At 47.8% G+C, this 23,411-nt stretch overlaps 1 protein-coding gene and 1 long non-coding RNA gene across 2 annotated transcripts in view; one reads left to right on the top strand and one right to left on the bottom strand.

Moving 5' to 3' along the window:
- Positions 1-23,411, top strand: part of CSMD2 (CUB and Sushi multiple domains 2) — a 245,056-nt gene that overhangs the window by 115,617 nt on the left and 106,028 nt on the right. The window contains 5 exon segments of the mRNA XM_064398686.1: positions 3,711-3,798; positions 4,754-4,878; positions 8,468-8,589; positions 14,670-14,773; positions 19,087-19,199. Coding sequence (XP_064254756.1) covers positions 3,711-3,798; positions 4,754-4,878; positions 8,468-8,589; positions 14,670-14,773; positions 19,087-19,199 — 552 coding nt within the window.
- LOC135285920 (uncharacterized) lies at positions 4,505-8,675 on the bottom strand. The gene is made up of 4 exons (XR_010350545.1): positions 8,488-8,675; positions 7,231-7,357; positions 5,992-6,075; positions 4,505-4,819 (listed from the first exon to the last, which is right to left on the bottom strand). It is a non-coding gene; the product is annotated as an uncharacterized LOC135285920 (long non-coding RNA).

Genomic DNA, 23,411 nt, shown 5'->3' with positions numbered 1-23,411 from the left:
CATTATTTAGAAATCTTGCTTTAATCTCCTTTGGAGGGAAGATAATACTGAGAGACAAATAAAGCAGGTAGAAGAAATAGTTTGAAATTTTTAGGCTGTATTTTGGAGGCTGTTTCTGGCGCTGAATGCAGAGTGTAAATGTGGATATTCCAGGTCCCACAATGGGAAAATTGTGGTGGTTTGGATTTAAAAAACAGCATCCCAAGTGGTTTTTGTGGTGTTTGGGTGAGGCCCAGCTGCAGAGGCCCTGTGGGGGTGCCTGGAAGGGTTTGGGTGGAGGACTGGAATTCTGTGCGTGTCCAGCTCGGTCAAAATCTGCTTTGCAAATTCATTTTTGGGCTGGGTTGAGCAGCTTTTAGGTCTCGAGTGTGTGGAAGTTTCTGGATTTTGGGGAGGTGTCTGTGGGACACGGGAGGCACCTGGGGCTTGGGGACAAGCTGTGCTTGCCTGGAAATGTTCTGGGAATTCTGCATTTCTGGGATTGCTTGTGAAGCTTCACCTTCAGAGCTGTTCTGGGACAGCAGCAGGGGGGAAATTGGGGTTTGGAGCTCTCCTGGTGGAACATTCCCAGCTGGGATTGGATTTTCCCAGCGCCCTTTTCGCTCTTGGTGTTGCTAAAATGAGTGTTCAGTGTCTGGGTTGGTGTCACTGAGGTTCTGGAATCATTTCATCCTTGGTTTTTTGGGTGCTGAAGGGTCTTTGGGGGTTGGAAATGCGGCAGGACCTCGTTGGGGTGAGCCCTGCACCCCTAAATCAGCTCCAAGCTCTCAGGACTGATTTTTGGGATCTTTCCCAGAAGTTTGCATGGAATTACCCTGGTGTGGCCACACAGATTAACCCTTTAAACCATCTAATTCCTGCTGCAGTCCTCCCCACCCCTCCTGCCAGGAGAAATCATCAGCTCCTTTCCCTGGATTGCTCATGCTGAGAAATGCTGGGGCTTTGTCAAAATTTTCTTTTAGGTGCTGCTTGATTTTGTAGTTCTGAAATTCAGTGAGAAATTATCCCTTGGGAATATGTCAGCGAAGTTTTCTTATTAAGAGAGATAAAACTAAAGAGGATTTTAAGAGTGAATTCCAGTGGTAAACGGAACAATCAGAACTGGCTGTCACTGAATTCACGAGGAGAAAGAAATTGAAAAAAATCAGGAGGATGAGGGGGTGGAAAATCAATCCCATGGTTGGGGGAGAGAATTCCTGAGCTTCTAATACAGAAATTGAGCAGTTCATCACAATTTTTGGGATCTGTTGTTTTTCCAGTAACCTTGAAGGGTTCACTTGGGAATGAAATCAGCCCAGGTGAAACTTTGGGAAGGTGAACACAGCAAATTCTCAGCATGATAAATCCAGTTTATAACCTTTGGGCTGTTCTCTGTGTGTGTGTTTGTGTGTGTGTGTGTGTGTGTGTTCAAAACAAAAGCTAGAGAACAAAAGTTTCTGTAAATGAGCATCTAATCCATCTCCTCCTTTTCTTTCACTCTCCTTAAAAGAGAAATTCCCCAACTCCCAAGAAATGGAGATATCTTCCCTCTCCCCCTTGCTCAGCTTTATCTTCCCTGTTCTCTGCTTTATCTACATGTGTTTTTAGGTGTTAATGAATCTCCAGCTAATGAGACATGAGCTGGGCTTGGACCTCAGCATTGGGATGACAAACTCTCCTCTGGGCCTTTGTTTTCCTGGGATCGTTTCTTCCCAAAGTTTGGAATTCCAGGCTTCATTTTTATCTGATATGGGAAATAATCACTGTGTGTGGCAGCAGTGACCCACTCTGGGGGGCACAAAGGGCGTGGTCTGGAGGGGGTTTGACCATGGGAGGAAGAATTTGCTGTGGGAATGGGATTTTGCTCTAAGGAAGAGCTCCCAAATGTTGGGGTGCAGCCCTGAAAACTGGTTGTTACAGGTGTGTATGGTCAGGGGGGGTTTTACAGAGGAAAATCAGGAATTTGAGCACTTTCCTTCACTCCCACATGGCTTTGGGACATAAAGCCCTCCTTGGGTGTCTCATCCTGAGGTGAATTTTCCTTTGTTTGGAGCTGCCTGTGCACAGGCACCACCTTTGCTGTAGGGAAGGAGCCCAAGGAGGATGGTGGCACCTGGGGACTTTGTCCAGCCAAACTTTTCCTGTCAGAAGCTGGGGGTTGAATCCATGGGCTCCCTTCCTTCACGCTCTGGGGTGATTTGGAATCCTCTGGGCCTGTGAAAAGGGGCAAAGCAAAGTTTGGAGCTGCAGAAAATGGAGCTGATTGCTGCTTTGGTGCTGCTGACTGAGCTTAACCAGGGATTGTGGAGTGGAAAATGGGAAAACAATCCCACAGGAGGCTGTTTTCCATGAACCCACGTCTCTGGCACCTCTGTGCCCTCCCACACACACAGGAGAGCACCAAAGCATCATGAGGGAAAGCAGAGCCATGTGTGGGGACAATCCCAGCCCCATCCCTGCTCCAGCACGGAGAGAAGGGAGAAAAAAAGGGCCTTAAAAAGGAAATTCCTAAAAAGAACTTAAAGGGCATCAGAGGAAGTGTTAGTGCTGAGGAGAAGCTGGAGTATTTTTGGGATCAGCAAAAGTTGGGAATCATCCTCCTTGTAGGAGCTGTAGCTGGGGATTCACCAGGGATTCCCCAGTGGTAAATTCCAAATATTGGATGCTCTTGGCTTTGTGTGTGCCCAGTGTGGGGGGATTCTCCCTGTGGATTCTCCCCTTTCCCCCTGCCCCTGCAGGGCTGCAGCTGCTGAGCCCTCTGTCTGCCACGAGAAATGGGCTGGTGTCACCTCAGTGTCACGCTCCCCCTGGCAGTGGCCTTTGGGGCACCGTGTTAGGGGTAAAATTGGGATTTTCTCCCCTGTAATCCAGTGCTGGGCAGAGGTGGAATGGAAACGGGGTCGTTCCAGTGATTCAGCATCATGGCTGAGAAATGTGCTGTTGGTTTGGGTGCAAAGAAAACCAAATCCCATCGAATTCCTGTGGCAAAATCCCCCTTTTGTCCCTGAATTGCTGTGCTGGAATTCAGCCTGGAAATCAGAATTGTGCCAGGGCTGAGGAACCCTCCAGGTTCCCCCACTCTGAACCCTCCTTTGTGCCTCGGGCAGGTTGGAGAGGGCTGGGAATGGGGAGGATGGAGCTGGGAGCTTTCTTCAGTGCTGGCCACCACTCCATGGATTTCATGTTTGTTGGCATCCAGGTTGCTCCATAATTTTTTCCATGTTCCAACTAAATGACTTGGCTTTCAAACCCTCGACTTGCATTCCCCTCTCCTTTCTCCCTCTCGTTCTGTGCTTGGTTTTCCCCCCTGGGATCACACACCTGCCTTTTCATGGAGTTGTTTTCTTTCCCTGGCACGCTGGGCTGGGCTTGGAGGGCTGTGAGATCACCTTGGAGGGTGGCAGGTGGAGTTTTAATCACAGCAAACGGGCTCTGTGGTTGGTGTCATTTAGCAGAACGGAAAAAATACCAAAAAAATCAACTTTTCCAGAGGTGTTTCTGTAGTGGAATGGAGGGAAAACTCTGTCCCTAGCTGGCATTTTCTAGAAGACTCTTGGGTGTGTAAACTGAGCAGGATATTTGTTTCCAAAGCTGTTGTTTTTTCTGGAATAAAACATTGAGGTTTCTGAGCTCCCAGTTGCCATTTTTCTCGCCACATCCACCAAGACAGCTGCTGAAAGAATGTTCCTTTTGCTATTCTGTCTCTGTATGTGCTGTTTTTTGCTTTGTAGTAACTCAGGTTGGTGTGTCCCAGGGACATAATTTGTGTCCAGACCCTGGGATTCCCGAGAGAGGCAAAAGGATAGGCAACGATTTTAGGTAAGAACATTTTCTGTGTGTCCTGTGCATGAGCTCCTGTGTGTCCCTGGCTGTGCTCCTGGTGTGGGGGGCTCTGTTTGCTCTGTCCCCCTCCCAAAATCCTGCCCGGTTTTGGGGAACACGTGTGTTAACCCTGCCTGTGTGTGCTGTTCCACGTGAGGCTCTCTAAAGACCTCTTGGAGTATTTTTATCCTTTCCCAATCCAGGTTGTAGAATCCCTCTGTGCTGTCATCCCTCCCCTGGAAAAGCGAAACAGCCAAAAAAAAAAAATTAAAAAATCACTTTTCAAATTAGCTCAAGCCCCAGCATGGCCCTGCCCTTAGAGAATTTGAGGTGACTGAGGTTCCTTGTCACTGAGTCTGTGTGGTGCCAGCTAATTGGGGTTTAGAAAGTTTAAACCAGAGCTGTTGTTCCTTTCCAGTTCCCAGTTTTCCTTTGCAGGGATGCCCCAGCTGCTGGTGGCCGTGGGGAATCAATATTTCATCTGATTTTGCTGGCCTGGGATGTTTTGCTCATGGAAAATGTCTCTCAATCAAATCCCAGTCTGTCAAGTTCTCCTCAAATCCAGCAAAGGAGGGAGGGCAGAGGAAAGGGAATCCCAAGAGCCCCTAAATTCCACGGGATGAATTCCCAGCTGCTGCAGACTGGATTGTGTTACCCCAGTGAAGAAAGCAGCAAATCCAAACCACAGATCAAAGAGCAGAGCTCTCAGCAGCTGATAAAGATTTTTATTTCACTTTATGAGAACGCTGAGCATGTCCTCTCCCAGGGCTGTGGATGAAATGTCACTAAAACTGGGATTTGGACATCAGCAATGGGGCAAAACCAGCAGAGGGGAGGCAGAGCTGGTCCCTCCTCCCTTCCTGCTGCCTGCAGGGCCAGGGGATGGCTCTGGCCCCAAATCCTGGCTGCACGAGGCAGGACCAGGCTGATGTCCCCTGTGTCCCCTCTCCAGGCTGGGCTCCAGCATCCAGTTCTCCTGCAACGAGGGCTACGACCTGCAGGGCTCCAAGAGCATCACCTGCAAGAGAGTCAGCGACATCATCGTGGCCTGGAGCGACCACCGGCCCGTCTGCAGAGGTGAGGGGCTCAGCCTGGCTGGATCTGGGGATTTATGGGAATTCCCAACTCCTTCCTGTCCCTTTTCCATCACTCATCCTGTCCTCGGGCCAGTCAGAGAATCTCAGAATGGTTTAGGCACCTTGAGGACCATCCTGCTCCTTCCACTGTCTTGGAACCTCCCAGAGATCCAGGGTCAGTCTGAGGGGGCTCAGCCTGCCTGGAATTTGGGATTTGTGGGAATTCCCAGCTCCTTCCTGTCCCTTTTCCATCACCCATCCTTCCCTCAGGTCAAATCCCAGAATGGTTTGGGTTGGAGGGACCTTGAGGACCATCCTGCTCCTTCCACTGTCTTAAGACACTACCAGGGTCCAGGGGCAGTCTGAGGGGGCTCAGCCTGGCTGGATTTGGGGATCTGTAGGAATTTCCAGCTCCTTCACATTCCTTTTCCATGACCCATCCTTCCCTCAGGTCAAATCCCAGAATGGTTTGGGTTGGAGGGACCTTGAGGACCATCCTGCTCCTTCCACTGGTCCTCCAAGCTGGCCTTGGACACTCCCAGAGATCCAGGGGCAGTCTGAGGGGCTCTACATGGCTGGATTTTGGGATTTGTGTCCCTTTTCCATCACTCATCCTGCCCTCAGGTCAAATCCCAGAATGGTTTGGGTTGGACAATCCTGCTCCTTCCACTCTCCCAGGTTGCTCCAAGCTGACCTTGGACACTCCCAAGGATCCAGGGGGAGGCTGAGGGGGCTCAGCCTGGCTGGATTTTGGGATTTGTGGGAATTCCCAGATCATTCATGTCCATTTCTCACCCATCCTGCCCTCAGGTCATCCCTTGGCCAGGTCAGAGAGTCCCAGAGGGGTTTGGGTTGGGAGGAACCTTAAGGAAAATGTTGTTCCATGGGCAGGGACGCCTTCCTCCATCCCAAGTTGGCCTTGGACACTTCCAGGGATGGGGCATCCACGATTTCTCTAGAAATCTTCCCCAAGGCCTCCTCATCCTCACTTCAAAGCTTTTTTTAGCCCCTCAGCCCCTGTTTCTGGACCCCCTTCTCCCCTCTCAGACCCCTCCCAAGTGTCCCTAAATCCCTTCCCTCTCCTGAGCATTCCTTTAGTTCAGGGATGTCAAACCTGAGCAGGATCATCCCTTTCCCTATTCCAGGTGTTTTCTCCCCTCTCCTCCTTCTCCTGTTAGAGGAAAGGCTGGAATAAAACCTGGAAAAGCAGAGATGGAGGGAGATTTTTAACTGGAAATGTGGAATTTTGGGGCTGTGCTTCCCCAGGAGCCTCATCCTGTGCCATGAGCCATCAGGGAATGGAGTTTTTTTTTTTCCATTTTGCCCTTGGCCATTTTGTTTTCATTCCCTCTCTGAAATGTCACATTGTGATATTTGTAATGCTAATAAAGAACAACTTGTAATATTTTTAATTGAATCCCTTTAAAGCTCTTAAAATCATAAATAGGTTTTTTTTTTCTCCCAGTTCTTTTTTTCTTTAATTTCATCTGCAGATTTTTTTCAGGGCTTTGGAATCCCATGTAATTCTTGAAACAAGCCTGGAATAAATTGAATCAGTGTAAGAGGATATTTGGCATAAATATGTGACACTGTAAAGGAAATTTATGGTGTCCTCCTGCAAGAGATAAGAAAGGATTTGCCAGCATTATTCTGTTTCTGTGAATCATCTTAAATTTTTAGCTGCTGACTTCCATGTTTTGGGGTTTTTTTCCTATTTAAAAAGTCTGATTTTTATTTCAGCTTTCTGCCACTTTTCCCTCCCAGTTTATGCCATTTTTTAATTGGGTTTCTCCCAAATTCCAGAGCCAGTCCCAGATTTTAACCCCTTGGGCTTCAATAATTTCTTAATCCCCAGTGAGCCAGCTCTGGGGGAAAGTTCTGCAGCTTCCCCATCTTCAGCAGATTCCCTCTGCATCCTGGGAGAGTCACTTCATCCCACCTGAAAAATGGGAATGATGGGATTTATCCTTCTTTTACACTGTGGGAGCTCCAGGATGAGGCAGGAGTGATTCAGCATCCTGGATAAGTGACCTCAGCTCCTTCCTAAACTGCTTCCCAGCCATTCCCACAGCTTGGCCAGGAGATTATTTTCTATATTTTACACAGAAAAAAAAACCTTTTCAGACTCCACAAATGCAAATACCTCTCCTAAATTAAATTATGCATTTAAATAAATGAATAAACTTCAAAAATAAATTAATTTCGAGGCTCCATCACAGCAGAGAATATTTCCAGAACAAGGATGTTTTCTCCCACTTTTTTTTGGTGGAATATTTCAGCTAAATATTACATCAAAGGCATTCCACAGGCAAAATTTTCCCTGCTTAAGCACTTTTCCCAGCTTTTCCTTTACCTGAGATGTTTTGAAGATGCAGAGCTGAGTTTCCACCTTAGTTCTGAGCCCACAGAAGGAAACCAGCTGATAAATACTTAATAATGACCTAATAAATCCTGGCTGTGCAGTGTTTTGGGGGGTTGATCTGCAGGAAGAAAGGGAATGGGGTTTTTTGGGGACATCAGGAAGGAGTTGTGTCATTCCTGGCCTGGATGAGGAGGGATTTTTGTGAGGAAAAAAAGGAGGAAAAAAAGGAAATGAATCAGTGTGAGCATAGGGAGTGGGCTGGGTGTTGGTCTGAGGGGAGATGGGATTGGGGATTAGTGGGATCAGGGGTTGTTGGGATCAGGGATTGTTGGGATTGGGGGTTGATGGGATCAGGGTTTGTTGGGCAGGGATTGTTGGGATCAGGGGTTGTTGGGATCAGGGCTTGTTGGAATTAGCGGTTTATGGGATAAGGCGTTGATGGGATGGGGGTTTGTTGGGATCAGAGTTTATGGGTTCAGGGTTTGTTGGGATCAGGGTTTGTTGGGATCAAGGGTTGATGGGATCAGGGGTTGTTGGGATCAGGAATTGTTGGGTTCAGGGTTGATGGGATCAGGGTTTGATGGGATCAGGGTTTGTTGCGATCAAGGATTGTTTGGGATCAGGGATTATTGATATCAGGGTTTGTTGGGATCAGGGTTTGTTGGGATCAGGGATTGTTGGGATCAGGGATTGTTGGGATCAGGGGTTGATGGGATCAGGTTTTGTTTGGATCAGGAATTGCTGGGATCGGGGTTGACGGGATCAGGCTTTGTTGGGATCAGGGTTTGTTTGGATCAGGGATTGTTGGGATCAGGGATTGTTGGGATCAGGGTTGATGGGATCAGGAATTGCTGGGTTCAGGGTTGATGGGATCAGGGTTTGTTGGTATCAGGGTTGGTTGGGATCAAGGATTGTTTGGATCAGGGATTATTGGTATCAGGGATTGTTTGGATCAGGGATTATTGGTATCAGGGATTATTGGTATCAGGGATTGTTTGGATCAGGGATTGTTGGGATCAGGGATTATTGGGATCAGGCTCTCGTGGCCCCACTCCTCACAGAGAATCCCTCCATCTTTACACCCAGCTGTAAAACAGGAGCAGCGCAGGCCGCGACACCACCACCCTTCCCATTTGTACCTCCTCCCACTTCCATCCCAAGCTCATCCCTCCTCCCTGCCCCCCGGAAAGGCCCCCCCGGCGCTGAGTGTCCCCGTTTGTGTCCCCAGCCAGGATGTGTGACACGTACCTGCGCGGGCCCAGCGGGGTCATCACGTCGCCCAACTACCCCGTGCAGTACGACAACAACGCCTACTGCGTGTGGGTCATCACCGCCCTCAACCCCGCCAAGGTGAGCTGGGGGTGCTCAGCCTGGAGAAAAGGGCACTCAGGGGTGCCCCCGTCACCCTGCACAGCTCCTGGAAGGTGCCTGTGCTCAGCTGGGGCTGCGCTCTGTCTGCAGGAGCTGACAGAACCAGAGCACGCAGCCTCCAGCTGCACCAAGGGGAATTTAGGTTGGATATCAGGAAAAAAATTTTTACAGAAAGGGTGAGAAAGTTCTGGAATGGCTGCCCAGGGAGGTGGTGGAGTCACCATCGCTGGGTGTGTTTAACAAAGCCTGGATGTGGCACTGGGTGCCAGGGTTGAGTTGAGGTGTTAGGACATGGGTTGGACTCGATGATCTTGAAGGTCTCTTCCAACCCGGTGATTCTGGGAATTCTGGGAATTTGTGTTCCCTGGGCATTCCCAAGGTGTTCACTGGGCATTCCTGGGGTGTTTGTGTTCTCTAGTCATTCTTGGGGTGTTCCCTGGGCATTCCCAAGGTGTTCCCTGGGCATTCCTGGGGTGTTTGTGTTCTCTAGTCATTCTTGGGGTGTTCCCTGGGCATTCTTGGGGTGTTCTCTGGGCATTCCCGGGGTGTTCCCTGGGCATTCCCAAGGTGTTCACTGGGCATTCCGGGGGTGTTTGTGTTCTCTAGTCATTCTTGGGGTGTTCCCTGGGCATTCCCAAGGTGTTCCCTGGGCATTCCCAAGGTGTTCTCTGGGCATTCCTGGGGTGTTTTTGTTCCCTGGGCATTCCTGGGGTGTTTGCTCTGCCCTGGAGGTGGTGCAGTCCCCATCCCTGGGTGTGTTTAACAAAGCCTGCATGTGGCACTGGGTGCCAGGGTTTGGTTGAGGTGTTGGGGCTGGGCTGGATGATGATCTCAAAGGTCTCCTCCAGCCTGGTCATGCTGGGAATTCTGTGAAGGTGGGTCCTCACCACCAGCTCAGGGGTGGGCAGCTCTGCAGCTCCAGGGAGAAAGGGTTTCTGGAGTTCTGTGGAATTCCAGGCTTGTATTTCATGGGATTCCAGGTCTGGGTTGGGAGGGACCTCAGAGAAGGGCAGGGACACTTTCACTATCCCAGGTTTCTCCACATTGGACACTTCCAGGGACCCAGCCACAGCTTCTCTGGGAATTCCAGCCCAGCCCCTCCTCACCTTCCCAGAGAAGGATTCTATCCCAATATCCCATCCAAACCTGCTCCCTTTCAGTTCAAGGCATTGAGGAGAATTGCTGATGTGCCAGAGAGGAGGAGATGAACAAAGGGGGTCCTTTGCCCTGATGTTTTATGGAACAAAAGTTGGAATAGATTTGGATGCTGGGATGTGGTGGTGGAGTGTGTGTGCACAGCCAGAAACATCCAGACAAATCCAGACCCTTCCAACTGCTTCCAGACACATCCAGAAACATCCAAACACATCCAGACAAACGCAAACACTTCCAGACACATTCAAACACACCCAGACAAATCCGTGCATGTTCAGAGACATCCAAGCACATGCAGATATATCCAAACGAATCCAGACAATTCCAGACACATCCAAACACCTCCAGACCCCTCCAGACACATCCAGACACTTCCAAATACTTCCAAACACATCCAGACACATCCAGACCTCTCCAAACACATCCAGACACTTCCAAACTCATCCAGACACATCCAGACACATCCAGACAAATGCAAACACTTCCTGACACATCCAAACACACCCAGACACATCCGTGCATGTTCAGAGACATCCAAGCACATCCAGATCTATCCAAACAAATCCAGACAATTCCAGACACATCCAAACACCTCCAGACACTTCCAAATACTTCCAAACATATCCAGAAACATCCAGACAAATACAGACACTTCCAAACACATCCAGACAAATACAGGCACTTCCAAACACATCCAGACACATCCAGACCTCTCCAAACACATCCAGACACTTCCAAACACATCCAGACACTTCCAAACTCATCCAGACACTTCCAAACACATCCAGACACATCCAGACCTCTCCAAACACATCCAGACACTTCCAAACTCATCCAGACTCCTCCAAACTCATCCAGACACTTGCAGACACTTCCAAACACCTCCAAACACATCTGGTCACTTCCAAGCACATCCAGGCTCCTCCACTGTCCCAGGTTGCTCCCAGCCCTGTCCACCTCGGCCCTGGGCACTTCCAGGGCTCCAGATCCAGCCACAGCTTCTCTGGAAACCTTTCCCAGCCCCTCCTCACCCTCACAGTCGAGGTTTATTCAGCCCCTCAGGCTCAGTTTCTGTCCCCACACTGATTCTCCCCCGTGTTTTCCCAGCTGTCTTGAAATCCCTGACCTTCCCTCCCTGCTGAAGACTCGTTTTGTTAAGGGTTGTAATTAAAAGTGAGAGTAATTACTTGTAATCGAAGCCCCTTTGATATCTGGAGGGTGGGGAGGTGCCCGAGCAGCCCAGCTCATCAGGGCAGGGAGGCTGTGCCAGGAATGCTGATTTTTCCATTTTTTTTTCCCCTTATCCAGCAGGATTTCAGCCCCCAGGGGCAGAGGAGCGAGGTTTGGGTCTATCTCGTGCTATTTATGCAGTATTGTAAATTTATTCACATTTTTGCACTGGTTTAAATTTAAATACGAGCCCTGTCACAAGCTGAGACTGCAAAAAGCTGTGAGGGCACCAAACACTGCCCTCAACTCAATTCCCATTGCCAGGGGAAAATGGACAGGGATTGATCTTTCCCAGGCCAGGGCAGTCACACCTGTACAAAAAGGAGATTGGAATTGGTCAAATCCATTAATTTTAAGATTTCCCAGCTTGGATCAGCCCAAGGAACTGCAGGTTCTGCTCTGTCATACACAGAAATGTGGAAATTTTTGAGCTGTGAGAGGAGATTCCATTGCCTTCTCCTTTGAAATGATAAATAGTTTTAATTAATTCAATTAATGTCAATTTTTGAGGGATTTTTTGGGGGGGGTTAGGTGTTTCAGTGTCATTTACAGAGAGGGGAAAACCTCTCCTGGAGCAGGGAAGAAAAGCAGCAAATCTTTTGGGAAGGCCACAGCTCTCCCTGCTTGTCCTGATCCTTTCCTAAATCCTAAAGGAGATCGGAATTGATCAAATCCATTCATTTTAAGATTTCCCACTTTGGATCAGAGATTCCACAGCCCAAGGAACTGCAGGTTCTGCTCTGTCATACACAGAAATACAGAAATTTGCCAGCTGTGAGAGAGATCCCATTGCCTACTCCTTTGAAATGAAAAATAGCTTTAATTAATTGAATTAATGTCATTTTTTGAAGGGTTTTTTTTTGTTTTAGGTGTTTCATGGTGGCAGTTTTGATTTACAGGTTGGGAAAAGCTCTCCTGGAGCAGGGAGGGTTGGGAGGAAAGCACCAAATCCTTTGGGAAGGCCACAGCTCTCCCTGCTTGTCCCTCAGGGATGATCCCAGCCTGGCTGAGGGAAGGATTGGGGATGAATTACTTCCAATGATTCCCATAAAATATTTAAAAATAATATTTTGTAATCTTTTTTTGTAATCTTTTCGTGGACTCCAGTGGTTTTTGGATCACGTCCTGTTCCGTGGAGCTTTGGGAGAAGCAGGGAGCTGAATTTAGGAATTATTTGCAAGTCCTCTGCTGTATCTTTGGCAAAGAAAGAGCCTGAGATCCACTGAGCCCCAAAATCCCCTCCAAATTTGCAGTTTTCCCCTCAAAACTGGGAATTTTGCATCCATAGGGCTGAGGCCTCAAATTGGGATTTTTTTCCTCCTCAGAGGGGGGACATCAAACCTATTTGGGGGATATTCAGGGTTTTTTTAGCTGGGCCCTGGTGCCCTGGGAATTAATTCCAACCACAGTGGGAAAATAAATCACTGGGGAGCTGAGAAATGCATATGATAATTGGGGAATTTGCATAAAAGCTATTTCTGGCCCTTTTTGACATAATGGATGGTGCTGGTTGAGGTTTCTCCTGGGGTTATTCCCACCTGGAGCCAAAAAAAAAAAGCCATGTCCAAGGTGATGGAGGGAGAAGGGGATGATTTATCCCAAATGGAGGTGGAAATTCTGGAGCCTGGGGGGCAGGGAAATGAGGAATGTGCTTGTAAAGCTTCAGGTTAGAGCTGCACCAGCTGCTGTTCTCCTGGAGAGAATTATTGTGGATTTTTCTCCTCAGAGTGTGACTGAACTTCCAATCACTTTGGAATCTGGAGTCCCATCCCATTTTCCTGGCTTTGCTGATTGTCACTTCAGCAGCTCCAGGTTTGGGGGTGCTGGTGGCTCCCTGGCTCTGTAACAAATCATTAAATAAATTAAATTAATTGAATTTCTAGCTTTCAGAGCGAAAACGAAAAAACCAAACAAAAACCCAAACAAACAAAAAAACCCCAAACCAAAAATCCAAAACAAACAAAAAAACTCCAACAAAACAACAACAACAAAACCCAAAACAAAATGAAAACACCAACAAAAAACCCAAAAAACCCTCACAAAACAGGAAAATGGGTAAATAAATACAATATTCAGCATCCAAATCTCGTGCCACGAGGTTGCAGTCTTGAGCGTGCTAGGATGTAATTAGTTGTTTAATTAGGGTCAGAGTGCTGAGGATGCAGCTCCTTGAGTGGCTGAAGTAATGGTGTGTGCAGGTCTGCAGCTCGATATTCTCTGGATTAATTACTTTATTCCAGCATTTCATGCTTTTGTAGCCTGCACAGGTTAATATTTGGGTACTAGACACGAATTAAAGTTGTCTGAAGCATCACCCAGGCTCCTGGTTCACCATCCTGGGGCTCTGGGGAAAAAAACCCTCATTTCACAACAGCTAAAATCTCTAAATTCCATTTTCTGTGCGTTGAAAAATACTGTGCTCATTGTGGAAAAGAAAACACAGGCCAGCTCAGCCTGAACTGTATAAACACATTTTTTTATTATTATTTTTGGTTTGAACTTTGGGGTTTTTATCCCCCTGGGCATCCACACCTGCTCAGGTTCTGCAGGAGGTGCTGCTTATAAAAGCAAGGAAGGAGAGGAACAAGATTTTGGGTTTCCTGGGCTTTGGTTCCTTGTCCCAAACTGGGGTGGGAAGTGGCCCCAGAGCTCTGTGGTCCTTGGCACTCCCCTGCCTCCTTCCCCCTTTTGACTTTTGGTGATTTTTGTGTTGTGTGAAGCAGCTGAAAGAAGCACCAACCCACATTTGGGGATTTAATCTGTTAAAAGTCAGGAAATTTCTTGTATTTGCAAAGGTCTCCTGCATTTGAGTGGGTTTTGTGCTTTTTTTTTGGTCTTTTCTGGTCAGGTAAAGAATCCAAGAAATGAAACTCCATTGATTTCTGCTGATGGGGGATGTGAAACTCTTCTCTGATTTAATTAATCTCTTCTTTATCTCTTTGTTCAGCCTGTCCCAGGCTGGGTTAAGGACTCTGCCCCCTAAATTAGATTTGAAAAGCAGAGATTCCTAAAGCAGCTGAGAGCCTTGGAGCACCAACTTCCCTGGGAGTTCTGCTCCTAAATGATACAGAGAGGCTGCAAAAATCCCAAATTTGGGTGGAACAGGACAGAAAAAACAGGGATCAGGGATGTGAAAATGCTGAGGATTGTGTGTGCAGACAGCAGGAGAGAATTCTCTGACAATTCACATAAATCCATAAATTCTCTCTACTCTGACCATGAACCAGGAGAATTTCCAGAGCCACAAAGTAAAATACTCTGCATTTACATCCAAACCCACCTCCAGAATTCCAGCTTTGGGGAAGGAAAGGGTGGGAAAAGGCACGTGGAGATGCCAGCACACAAATACTGATATCAGTAAAGTCACCTGGGCAAGCAGAAAAAAACAAAAACAAAAACAAAAAAACCCAAAAAACAAACAAAAACAAACAAACAAACAAAAAAAAACAAAACAAACAAAAAAACCCCAACAAAACAAAAAAAACCACAAAAAAACCCAAGACAAAACAAAACAAAAAACCCAAAAAAACCAAACAAACAAAAAAACCAAACAACTTTTGGGGATGTTTTGGAGATTTTGATGCTCTGGGAAGCTGCTGCGGGGTCCATGAGGAGGGCAGGGCTTGCTGTTAATTGATGAATGAGGGGTGTTAATTGTGCCGTGTCTTTGGCAGGTGATCAAACTCACCTTCGAGGAATTCGAGCTGGAGAGAGGCTACGACACACTGACAGTGGGGGATGGAGGCCAGGTCGGAGACCAGAAATCTGTGCTTTACGTGTGAGTACAGTTCCCTGCTGCGGGAATGCACCTGGCCAGCGGGGGCTGAGGGCTTGGGATGCAGAGATCTGGTGGTTTTGGGGCTGGTTGTCACTCTGGGGACAGAAAATTGCCCCCTCTGAGCTTTATATGTGAGTACCAACTTCCCCCTGCAGGAATGCACCTGGCCAGGCAGGGCTTGGCATCCCGGTGGGTTTTGGGGCTGGTTGTCATTCTGGGGACAGAAAATTGTCCCCTCTGTGCTTTATGTGTGAGTACCAATTCATTCCTGCAGGAATGCATCTGGCTAGGTGGGGCTGAGGGCTTGGGATGCAGGGATGCAGTGGTTTGGGGGTTGGTTGTCACTTTGGGGACAGAAAATTGTCCCCTCTGAGCTTTTTATGTGAGTACCAATTCATTCCTGCAGGAATGCACCTGGCCAGGGGGGGCTGAGGGTTTGGGATGCAGTGGTTTTGGGGTTGGTTGTTACTCTGGGGACAGAAAATTGTCCCCTCTGTGCTTTATATGTGAGTACCAATTCATTCCTGCAGGAATGCATCTGGCCAGGCAGGGCTTGGCATCCCCGTGGCTTTTGGGGCTGGTTGTCATTCTGGGGACAGAAAATTGTCCCCTCTGTGCTTTATGTGTGAGTACCAATTCATTCCTGCAGGAATGCACCTGGCCAGGGGGGGCTGAGGGTTTGGGATGCAGTGGTTTGGGGGTTGGTTGTCACTTTGGGGACAGAAAATTGTCCCCTCTGTGCTTTATATGTGAGTACCAGCTCATTCCTGCAGGAATGCACCTGGCCAGGCAGGGCTTGGCATCCCAGTGGGTTTTGGGGTTGGTTGTTACTTTGGGGACAGAAAATTGTCCCCTCTGTGCTTTATGTGTGAGTACCAATTCATTCCTGCAGGAATGCACCTGGCCAGGCAGGGCTTGGCATCCCGGTGGGTTTTGGGGCTGTTTGTCACTTTGGGGACAGAAAAGTGTCCCCTCTGAGCTTCCCTCCCCATCAGGGAGAGGCTGAGGCTCTCCAGGGAGCTGAGAAGAGCTGGGATCCAAAAGGAAAAGCACCAGGAGCTGTTTGGATCTCTCTCTCTCTCCTGCTGCCATCATTTTGAGCTGTCAGTCCAAGATCTGGGAGTGACATCCCCATCATTTCACACCCAGGGTGCATTTGGGGAAACGAGGCTTCTTCCAGGCTGGGATTTGGGATTTTTTTTGCATCCTTTTCTTGCAAGTCTGATGTTCTGTGGGGGTTTCTTCAGCACAGGGAATGTGCAGATGGTCCTGCTTTCCCTCCAGGCTTCTCCAGAACCATTCCAGCAAAGCTGCTGTGCTCTGGCATTTCTCTGATGAAAAAATTTATTGTATTTTATTGTATTTTCTCCTTCTTCCTCTTGTTTTTCCACATGAAGCAGCCTCCCACTGCGTTTTCACACATCGACATTTTTCTGTCTTTCCCAAACACCTTTTCCCTGTGGTTTTGTTTCTTCCCAGCACATGGACAGGGGTGATCCTTGGTCAGGAACCCCAGCTGGAATGTGAGGGTTGATCATTGCTCAGGTGTAATTTGGGTGTCCCAGAACATTCCTGCCATGGCAGCAGTTTGGTAGAAATTCCTGACATGATTTCCCATTCCAGCCCTTCTGGTTTGCCTAAAACCAATGAAGATTTTCCTTAGATTAGATTTTAATAATTCCTTGAGGTTTTTTGTTTTGTTTTGGGTTTTTTTGTTTTTTGTTTGGTTTTTTTTTCTCTCTGTTATCTCCTCAGCATTTTGCTGATGCAAATTTGGAATATCTGAGACACCTGGTATCTTTTCCCAACAAGTTTCCAGTAAATTCCTGCTGCTAATCCTTCCACGGATTTTTTTTTTTAAATAATCTGGGAGGATTAATTGAAAAATAATGAAATGGGAGAGAGCTGTGGAGACCACAGTGCTTACTAATGTCCTTGAAAGTCCATGGATCACTTTTCCCAGAGTTTTCTGCCCACTTTTAGCTGGAGTCACAGATCGGGAATAATACCTGGATGCAAAGTGAGGTTTCTTTGGAAGAATCAAAATGCAGAAACTCCTGTCAAAGGCAGTAATTCCAATTCCCTTCCTGCTCTTCACTTCTCCTTGGCTGTTGAGGAGCTCAGCCCTGCTGCCTTCCCAATCAAGAAATGCACTTGAGTGGAGCTGCAGAGCAGCAGATCCCACCCCAAACTGAGCTGGGAAGGACCATTCGTTTCCAGGCTCATTCCCACCCCTGGAAAATGGGAGCAGGGCAGATTGTGAGGCTCAGCTGCCTGACTGGCAGAAGGAATTTGATTTCCTGGAGTAACAAGCACCCAAATCAATCACCCAGCTTGTTAAAAGTGGGGTGGCAAAGGATGCAGAAAGCTTTGAAGCTCCTTTTCCTGGACGTTTTTTCCTCTTGGAGTGTTCCTCATTCCTGCCTGGCTGCTGCTTTAATAAATAAAGTCAGAATCAACAATAACACTCCTGAACATCTCTGGGATGCAAAACAGGCACTAAAACAAGATCACTTCTTCATTTAACAGCACCCTGAGATCAATAAAATTCCTGCTGCAGGTCAGAGCAATCACGGAGCAAAGGCGGGGGCAGAGCTGGGAGAGCTTGGCTGGGATTGTGATCGCAGCAAAACAAAAACCACTCCAGGTTCAGAGCCTGGGCATGGCTGCTGCAGGTGTCCCTGGGGTTTGAGAAGTCCCTGGCAGGGGAGGAGAGGTCTGTGATGCCCAGGGTGGTCCCATTTCCCTGAGATCCTGCCCTGGAGAGGGGCTGGCACTCGGCAGGGAGCGGAGGTAATGTCACCTGCGCTGGGTGGGTGACACAGCCCTGGGAGCTGCCACAGAATCCTGGAGTGGTTTGGGGTAGAAGGACCTCAAAGCCTATCCTCAAAGGTGGAATGACCTCAAAGCCATGGGCAGGGACACCTCCCACTGTCCCAGGGTGCTCCAAGTCCCATCCAGCCTGGCCTTGGGCACTGCCAGGGATCCAGGGGCAGCCACAGCTGCTCTGGGCACCCTGTGGCAGGTCCTCAGGAATTTCTCCCCACAATCCCACCCAGTTCTCCCCTTTTCCAGTTTGAGGCCGTTCCCCCTTGTCCTGGCACTGCAGGTGCTGGTGCTGAGTCCCTCTCCTGCTCTCCTGCAGCTCCTGGCAGGTGCTCTCAGGGCTCCACTCAACCTCCCCTTCTCCAGGCTGAGCATTCCCAACTCTCCCAGACTGGATCCTGTCCCTTTATCAGCTTCACATCCCTCCTCTGGCCTTGCTCCAGCAATTCCCTGTCCCTTTTCTGTTGAGTTTACTTTTATCCAGGAGCCTTTCAAGTGCTGCTGTTGTACCTGGGGCCAGGCCCAACCCACAGCTGAGCACAGGCATGAATTTGGATTTATTTAAACCCTGCAGAAAACATAAAAAACCCTCTCACCCCTCTCCACTTGCTCTTAATTTCTAAATTTCTCGCAGATAATACCTCAGCAGAAACAGGATAATCACAACATTAAACACAGGCAACACAAGAGCCCTGCTCCTGGAATAATCATCCTGCCCACACAAATGCTGCTGCTGTTTCCAGGAGCACGGGGAAGGGAGGGAGCTGAGCTCCATCTGCCTGTGCAAAAGATGCTCCTGTGGCTGGGGGATAAAGCTCCAAAGCTGTGTTGAACCACCACGAGGTGATTAATCCCGGAGGCTGAATGAGCCTCATTAACAGGGAGAGATCAGTGACATTTCCCTCAATCCTGAGCCCCCCTGGGAGGATCCTGAGGGGAAGGCATCCTGATCCTGCCGGGATTAGTGGCACTTCTCGAGGGCTCACGGGGTGTTCGGCACATTTGGAGCTCGTGCTTTGTCTGCTGGGTGCTTTTTTTGCTTTTTTTGCTTTTTTTGAGCCTTGTAGGAACTTCTCTAAGGGCAGCAATGGAGCAGGGAATGGGTGGAAAGTCATTTTCTGTGCAACTGGAAACTGCTGCGAGGGCAGTTCGGAGGGTTCAGTCACTCAGGGCACAGTTTGGCTTCTGGGAATTTGATTTGTTTGCTGATGTTTTGCCTCAGCGAGCAGGGAAACGATTCCTTTTGCTGCCGGGTGATCTGTTCCAACAACGGCAGTGAATTGTAATTACTGCACTGAGGGTGGTGGGGGAAGATTCAGCGTGGGGGTAGAACGCTGAACACCAGGGGATTGAAAATCTCCCAGTTTTTGGGGTGATTCTTAATTAATTTGGCATTTTCCTTCTCCTGCAGAGTCCTTTATTTGAGAGTGAGTAAATCTGAGGCCGCTTTGAGGCTGTTGATGTGTTTTTATTATTTATTTTTGCAGCCTGACGGGCACCACAGTCCCTGACCTTATCGTCAGCACCCAGCACCAGATGTGGCTCCTCTTCCAGACCGACAGTGTCAGCAACCTGCTGGGCTTCAAAGCCACCTACGAAGGTAGCCCAGCCTCCTCCCTCCCAATTCCCCCTTTCCCAAAGCACCAGGGACCAGCTGAGTGCAGGGATTTGGGAGAAAAAGGGATCTGCTCTAAATAAAACCAAAACTCGGTGCAGGGATTTGGGAGAAAAGGGATCTCCTCTAAATAAAACCAAAGCTGGGTGCTGGGATTTGGGAGAAAAAGGGATCTCCTCTAAATAAAACCAAAGCTGAGTGCAGGGATTTGGGAGAAAAAGGGATCTCCTCTAAATAAAACCAAAGCTGGGTGCAGGGATTTGGGAGAAAAAGGGATCTCCTCTAAATAAACCAAAACTCTGCAGGTTTTTTTTCCTTAAGAGTTTCCCTTTTTTTTCCTGTAAGAGTTTCCTTTCCTCTTTTTTTCCTTAAGAGTTTTTTTTTGTTTGTTTGTTTTTGGGGTTTTTTGTTTGTTTGGGTTGTTTTTTTGTTTTTTGGTTTTTTTTTTTTTTTAGTTTTTTTTTCTTTTTTCCTTTTTTGTCCTTTTTTTTCTTTTCCTTCACTCCTCCTGGGTGGGGGCTGTCCCGTTGCCAATTCAGGTGTTTTATTGGAAAAAAAGTTGGGAATTTTCAGCTGACAGCAACAGCTTGTGCCTGTGGGAGGCGATGGGATGGGGAACCCGTGGTTCCAGCAGATCACTGGTGTCAGCTGCTTTAAACTGGGACTAGGCTGGGCTGTTTCAGGTGAAATCAAAGTTAATATTGGGATTTTTTCAAAGAAACTCCCACAATGCAGCAAGATGGGAGTGCTCAAGTCTGGCCTAAGGTTTGTTGTTGTCACAGGTGCTGGCAAAAATAGGGAAATTGTGAGGGAAAAGCTCCCTGAGAGGTGCTGGAAGTGCCCAGTGGGAGCATTCAGCTCTGGATTTTCCAGCCCCGAATGCACATTTTTCATTTTAAAGGTGTTTCCTTGCTTGTCCTGTCCTGTGTAAATCATTTGGGTCTCAGTTCAGCTCTGGCTCCTTGATGTTCCCCAAGATCACTCCCAAATCTCCAATCCCAACTTTTAGCCTCATGAACAATTTTTTTTTCATTTAATGAACAATAATTCTGGATTTCCAGTACTTGGCAGAAGGAGTTTGGATTAACCTCCAACTTCCTGCAGAATCCTTTCCTTCCTCCCTAGTGCACAGAGCTGAAGGATGCTGAAATTTTTGCGATCCTGGGGCTTCTCCCTCTTTTCCTTTAATCCTGGGTGATTTGTTGGGAAAACTTCCCCTGGAGCTGGTGCCTTCCACATCCATCAGATATTCCTGTAGAATTCCCAGCCCATTGGAACAGCTGGGATAAAGGATTCCTTCAGGCCACATTTTTCAGAAATTCCTGAGAGATTTAGGATTGATTAAAGGAGATCCAGACTCCCATCATTTCCTCCTTCTGAGGGATATTCCCCTATTTGGACTCCAAAAAAAAAAAAAACCCTTTATTTCTTCTACTGATGAACCTGAGTTTATGCCAAGCAATAGCAAAAAAGTAAATGAATTTTATAAATTCCTGTGGTAAGAACAGAAACATCACAACATGAAAAAAGACCCCACCACAAACCAGAACAAAGCCAAATGGTAATTCAGTGTTGCATTGTTCTAACAGAAAGCGAGAATTTCAAATTAAAACCAGATTTATGGGCGCTCCCACACTAATTTAATTTGGATTTTGCTGGAATTGGGAAGGAGCTGACTCAGGTCTGAGCCCCCTGCTGCAGGCAGGGGATGATTAAAGGCTGTTTATTGTCGGGGGAGTGCTGAGCAAGGCTTTGGCTGTGGAGAGCTGCAATTCAGCCCCACGGTGCTAAAGAGGCTTAGGAGCTCTGCAGGGCTGGAGCTGGAGATTTCCTCCCCTGCCCTTTGTGCTTTTAATCAAACTTTTTCATCTTCCTGCAGGAATTGATACAATTGATTTACTTTTATGCTATTGCTTGGAATAAACTCCAGTTCTTCAGCAGGAGAAATAAAGATTTTTTTTTTTTTCTTTTTCAAACTTTGCTGGGATGAGCTGCTGCTTCCTGCAGCTCTTTTGCCAATTATCCGGGTGGGAATCCAGCCCTGGGTTTATTTTTTTAGGTTCTGCATCTCCTGCCCCTCTGTTTTGTTGGTGTTGGGGTCTCCCAGGAGGCCGAGGGGTTTCCATCCCTCCTGCTCTGCTTTCCCATGAAATGAAATGTGAATTTAATGGCTTGAGTTTGTCACAAAGGAGCCACAGAAGGGCCTGGAGCTCGTGCTGCGCTGAGCTGAGCTCTGCCAGGGTCCTGTTGTTGCTGTTTAAGCCTGGCCCAAAGCTCAGCACAGGGTGGGATGATGCTGATCCTAACAAAGCCAGGCCCAGAGCTGCACTTGCTCTGCTGCTTCTGGGTGGCAGGGAGAGGCAGGAAGGGATTTTTCTTTTCAGTTCATCCCCTCCTTGTTGTGTTTCCTCTTTAGATCCATTTTTTCCTCCTTGAGGGAATCCCAGGCCAGTTTGGGTTGGAAGGGGCCTTAAAGCCCATCCTGTTCCACCCCCTCATGGGGTCAGAACCAGAGAATCCTTTGGGCTGGAACGAGATAAAAATGGGATCATTTTTATTCATTCTTGGACGCAACATCTGAAAGGCAGCAGAAACACCCTGGTCTTGATTCCTCCAAATTCCTACCCGACACCATTAGCTTTAATTAATTAAGCCAAGGTCATTTAAGTACAAAATCCCGTGTGAGAGGTAAAATATTTTCCTGGGTATTTCCTGACTGGGGGTGACATTTGTGGGGTTTCATCAGTCTCACAAATCCTTCATCCCTTCCAGAAACCAGAGTTTGACTTGCTGGCAGCTCCAAAAATCCTCATTTTCCCCCAGAAATGAGGCAGGCAAGAGTAGGAGCTCCCAGGGAGGAGCAGCCTGGATTTGGGGAGGCTGCAGGGTGGGTGAGGGAGGTTTTTGTCTCATTGCTCACCCCATTTCCCACCCACCACCCTCAGCCAAACAGCACAAAGAGCTCTGCAAAATTCCTGCTGCCACATTTTCCCTCAGAAAACGCCGTTTTGTCAAAAATTTCCCCCTGTATGAATAATATTTGATGGAGAAAGCTGTGAAAGATTCATGTCAACTTGTTTCCTTTCAATAATGTCAAAACACTTGGTTTGGATGTTCTTGTTTAGTTTTGACTTTTATTATTCTAATGTGGAAATGATTTTACTTTAAACATTCATCAGGAGGAATGTTTCAATCTTATTGAAGTAACATGTTTTGATATTTTTGAATCACTCCTTTTTTTTTTTATGGAACTTCTGCCCTGCTAAATATTTCATGGATTTTACTCCCTACACAAAGAAATGCAGGAACCAGGGGATTTTCCTCAGGTCAAAAAATGGAATTTCTGAATAAATTCAATTTCCTGACCTCTGTAAGGTGATGAAACCTGTGAGCTGTGTTTGCCTGCTGCTGACAAGGAGAGGGTGGGAACTGAGAGCTCCAATTCCTCATTTTCCTCCCATTTTTATCCCCCTGATTTGAGCCGGGGTCGTGCAGAGTGACAGGAATGGGTGAAGAGGGAGGAGACCCTTGAGTGTTGTCTTTATTCTCTCTCACCCAAAATGCTCTGATTTCACCTCACTTGGCTGCATTTTTTGCAAGCTCCTGATGCCCTCAGCACATCCTGATTTTACTGAAGCTGCACATTCCCAGTTCCCTTTGGAATTACAGCTCTGGAACCTCTGCTTTTCCCTAAGCTGGAGCTGCTTGGTGCAGAATTCCTGTGATTCCCATCCCTGCAGGGCCACCAGCCCAAGCTGAGGGAAACTTTTGGGGCTGGCTCTGGGGTTTTGGCATCTCTGACCCTTCTGGGGAAGCTCCCACGGCCTTCAGGGGACGGGGCTGCCACGGCTCAGGCAGGAATTTTTTGTGTCTGTGTGTGGAGGAATTTTAGGGCTGCCAGGATGGGAATTTTATGTCCATTTGTGGACAAGTTTTGGGGCTACCACAATGGAAATTTTTTGTGTCTGTGTGTGGAATTTTGGGGCTCCCAGGATGGGCTCAGGCAGGAATTTTTTATGTCCATGTGTGGAGGAGTTTTGGGGCTGCCAGGATGGGAATTTCTTGTGTCTATATGTGGAATTTTAGGGATGCCACAATGGGAATTTTTTCTGTCCGTGTGTGGAGTTTTGGGGCTGCCAGGATGGGAATTTCTTGTGTCTGTGTGTGGAATTTTAGGGATGCCACAATGGGAATTTT

Source organism: Passer domesticus, chromosome 24, assembly GCF_036417665.1.
Source record: "Passer domesticus isolate bPasDom1 chromosome 24, bPasDom1.hap1, whole genome shotgun sequence".
In the NCBI taxonomy this organism is placed as follows: domain Eukaryota; kingdom Metazoa; phylum Chordata; class Aves; order Passeriformes; family Passeridae; genus Passer; species Passer domesticus.
Note: the sequence above shows the minus strand (reverse complement) of the source record. Positions and strands in the feature narration are given on the sequence as shown.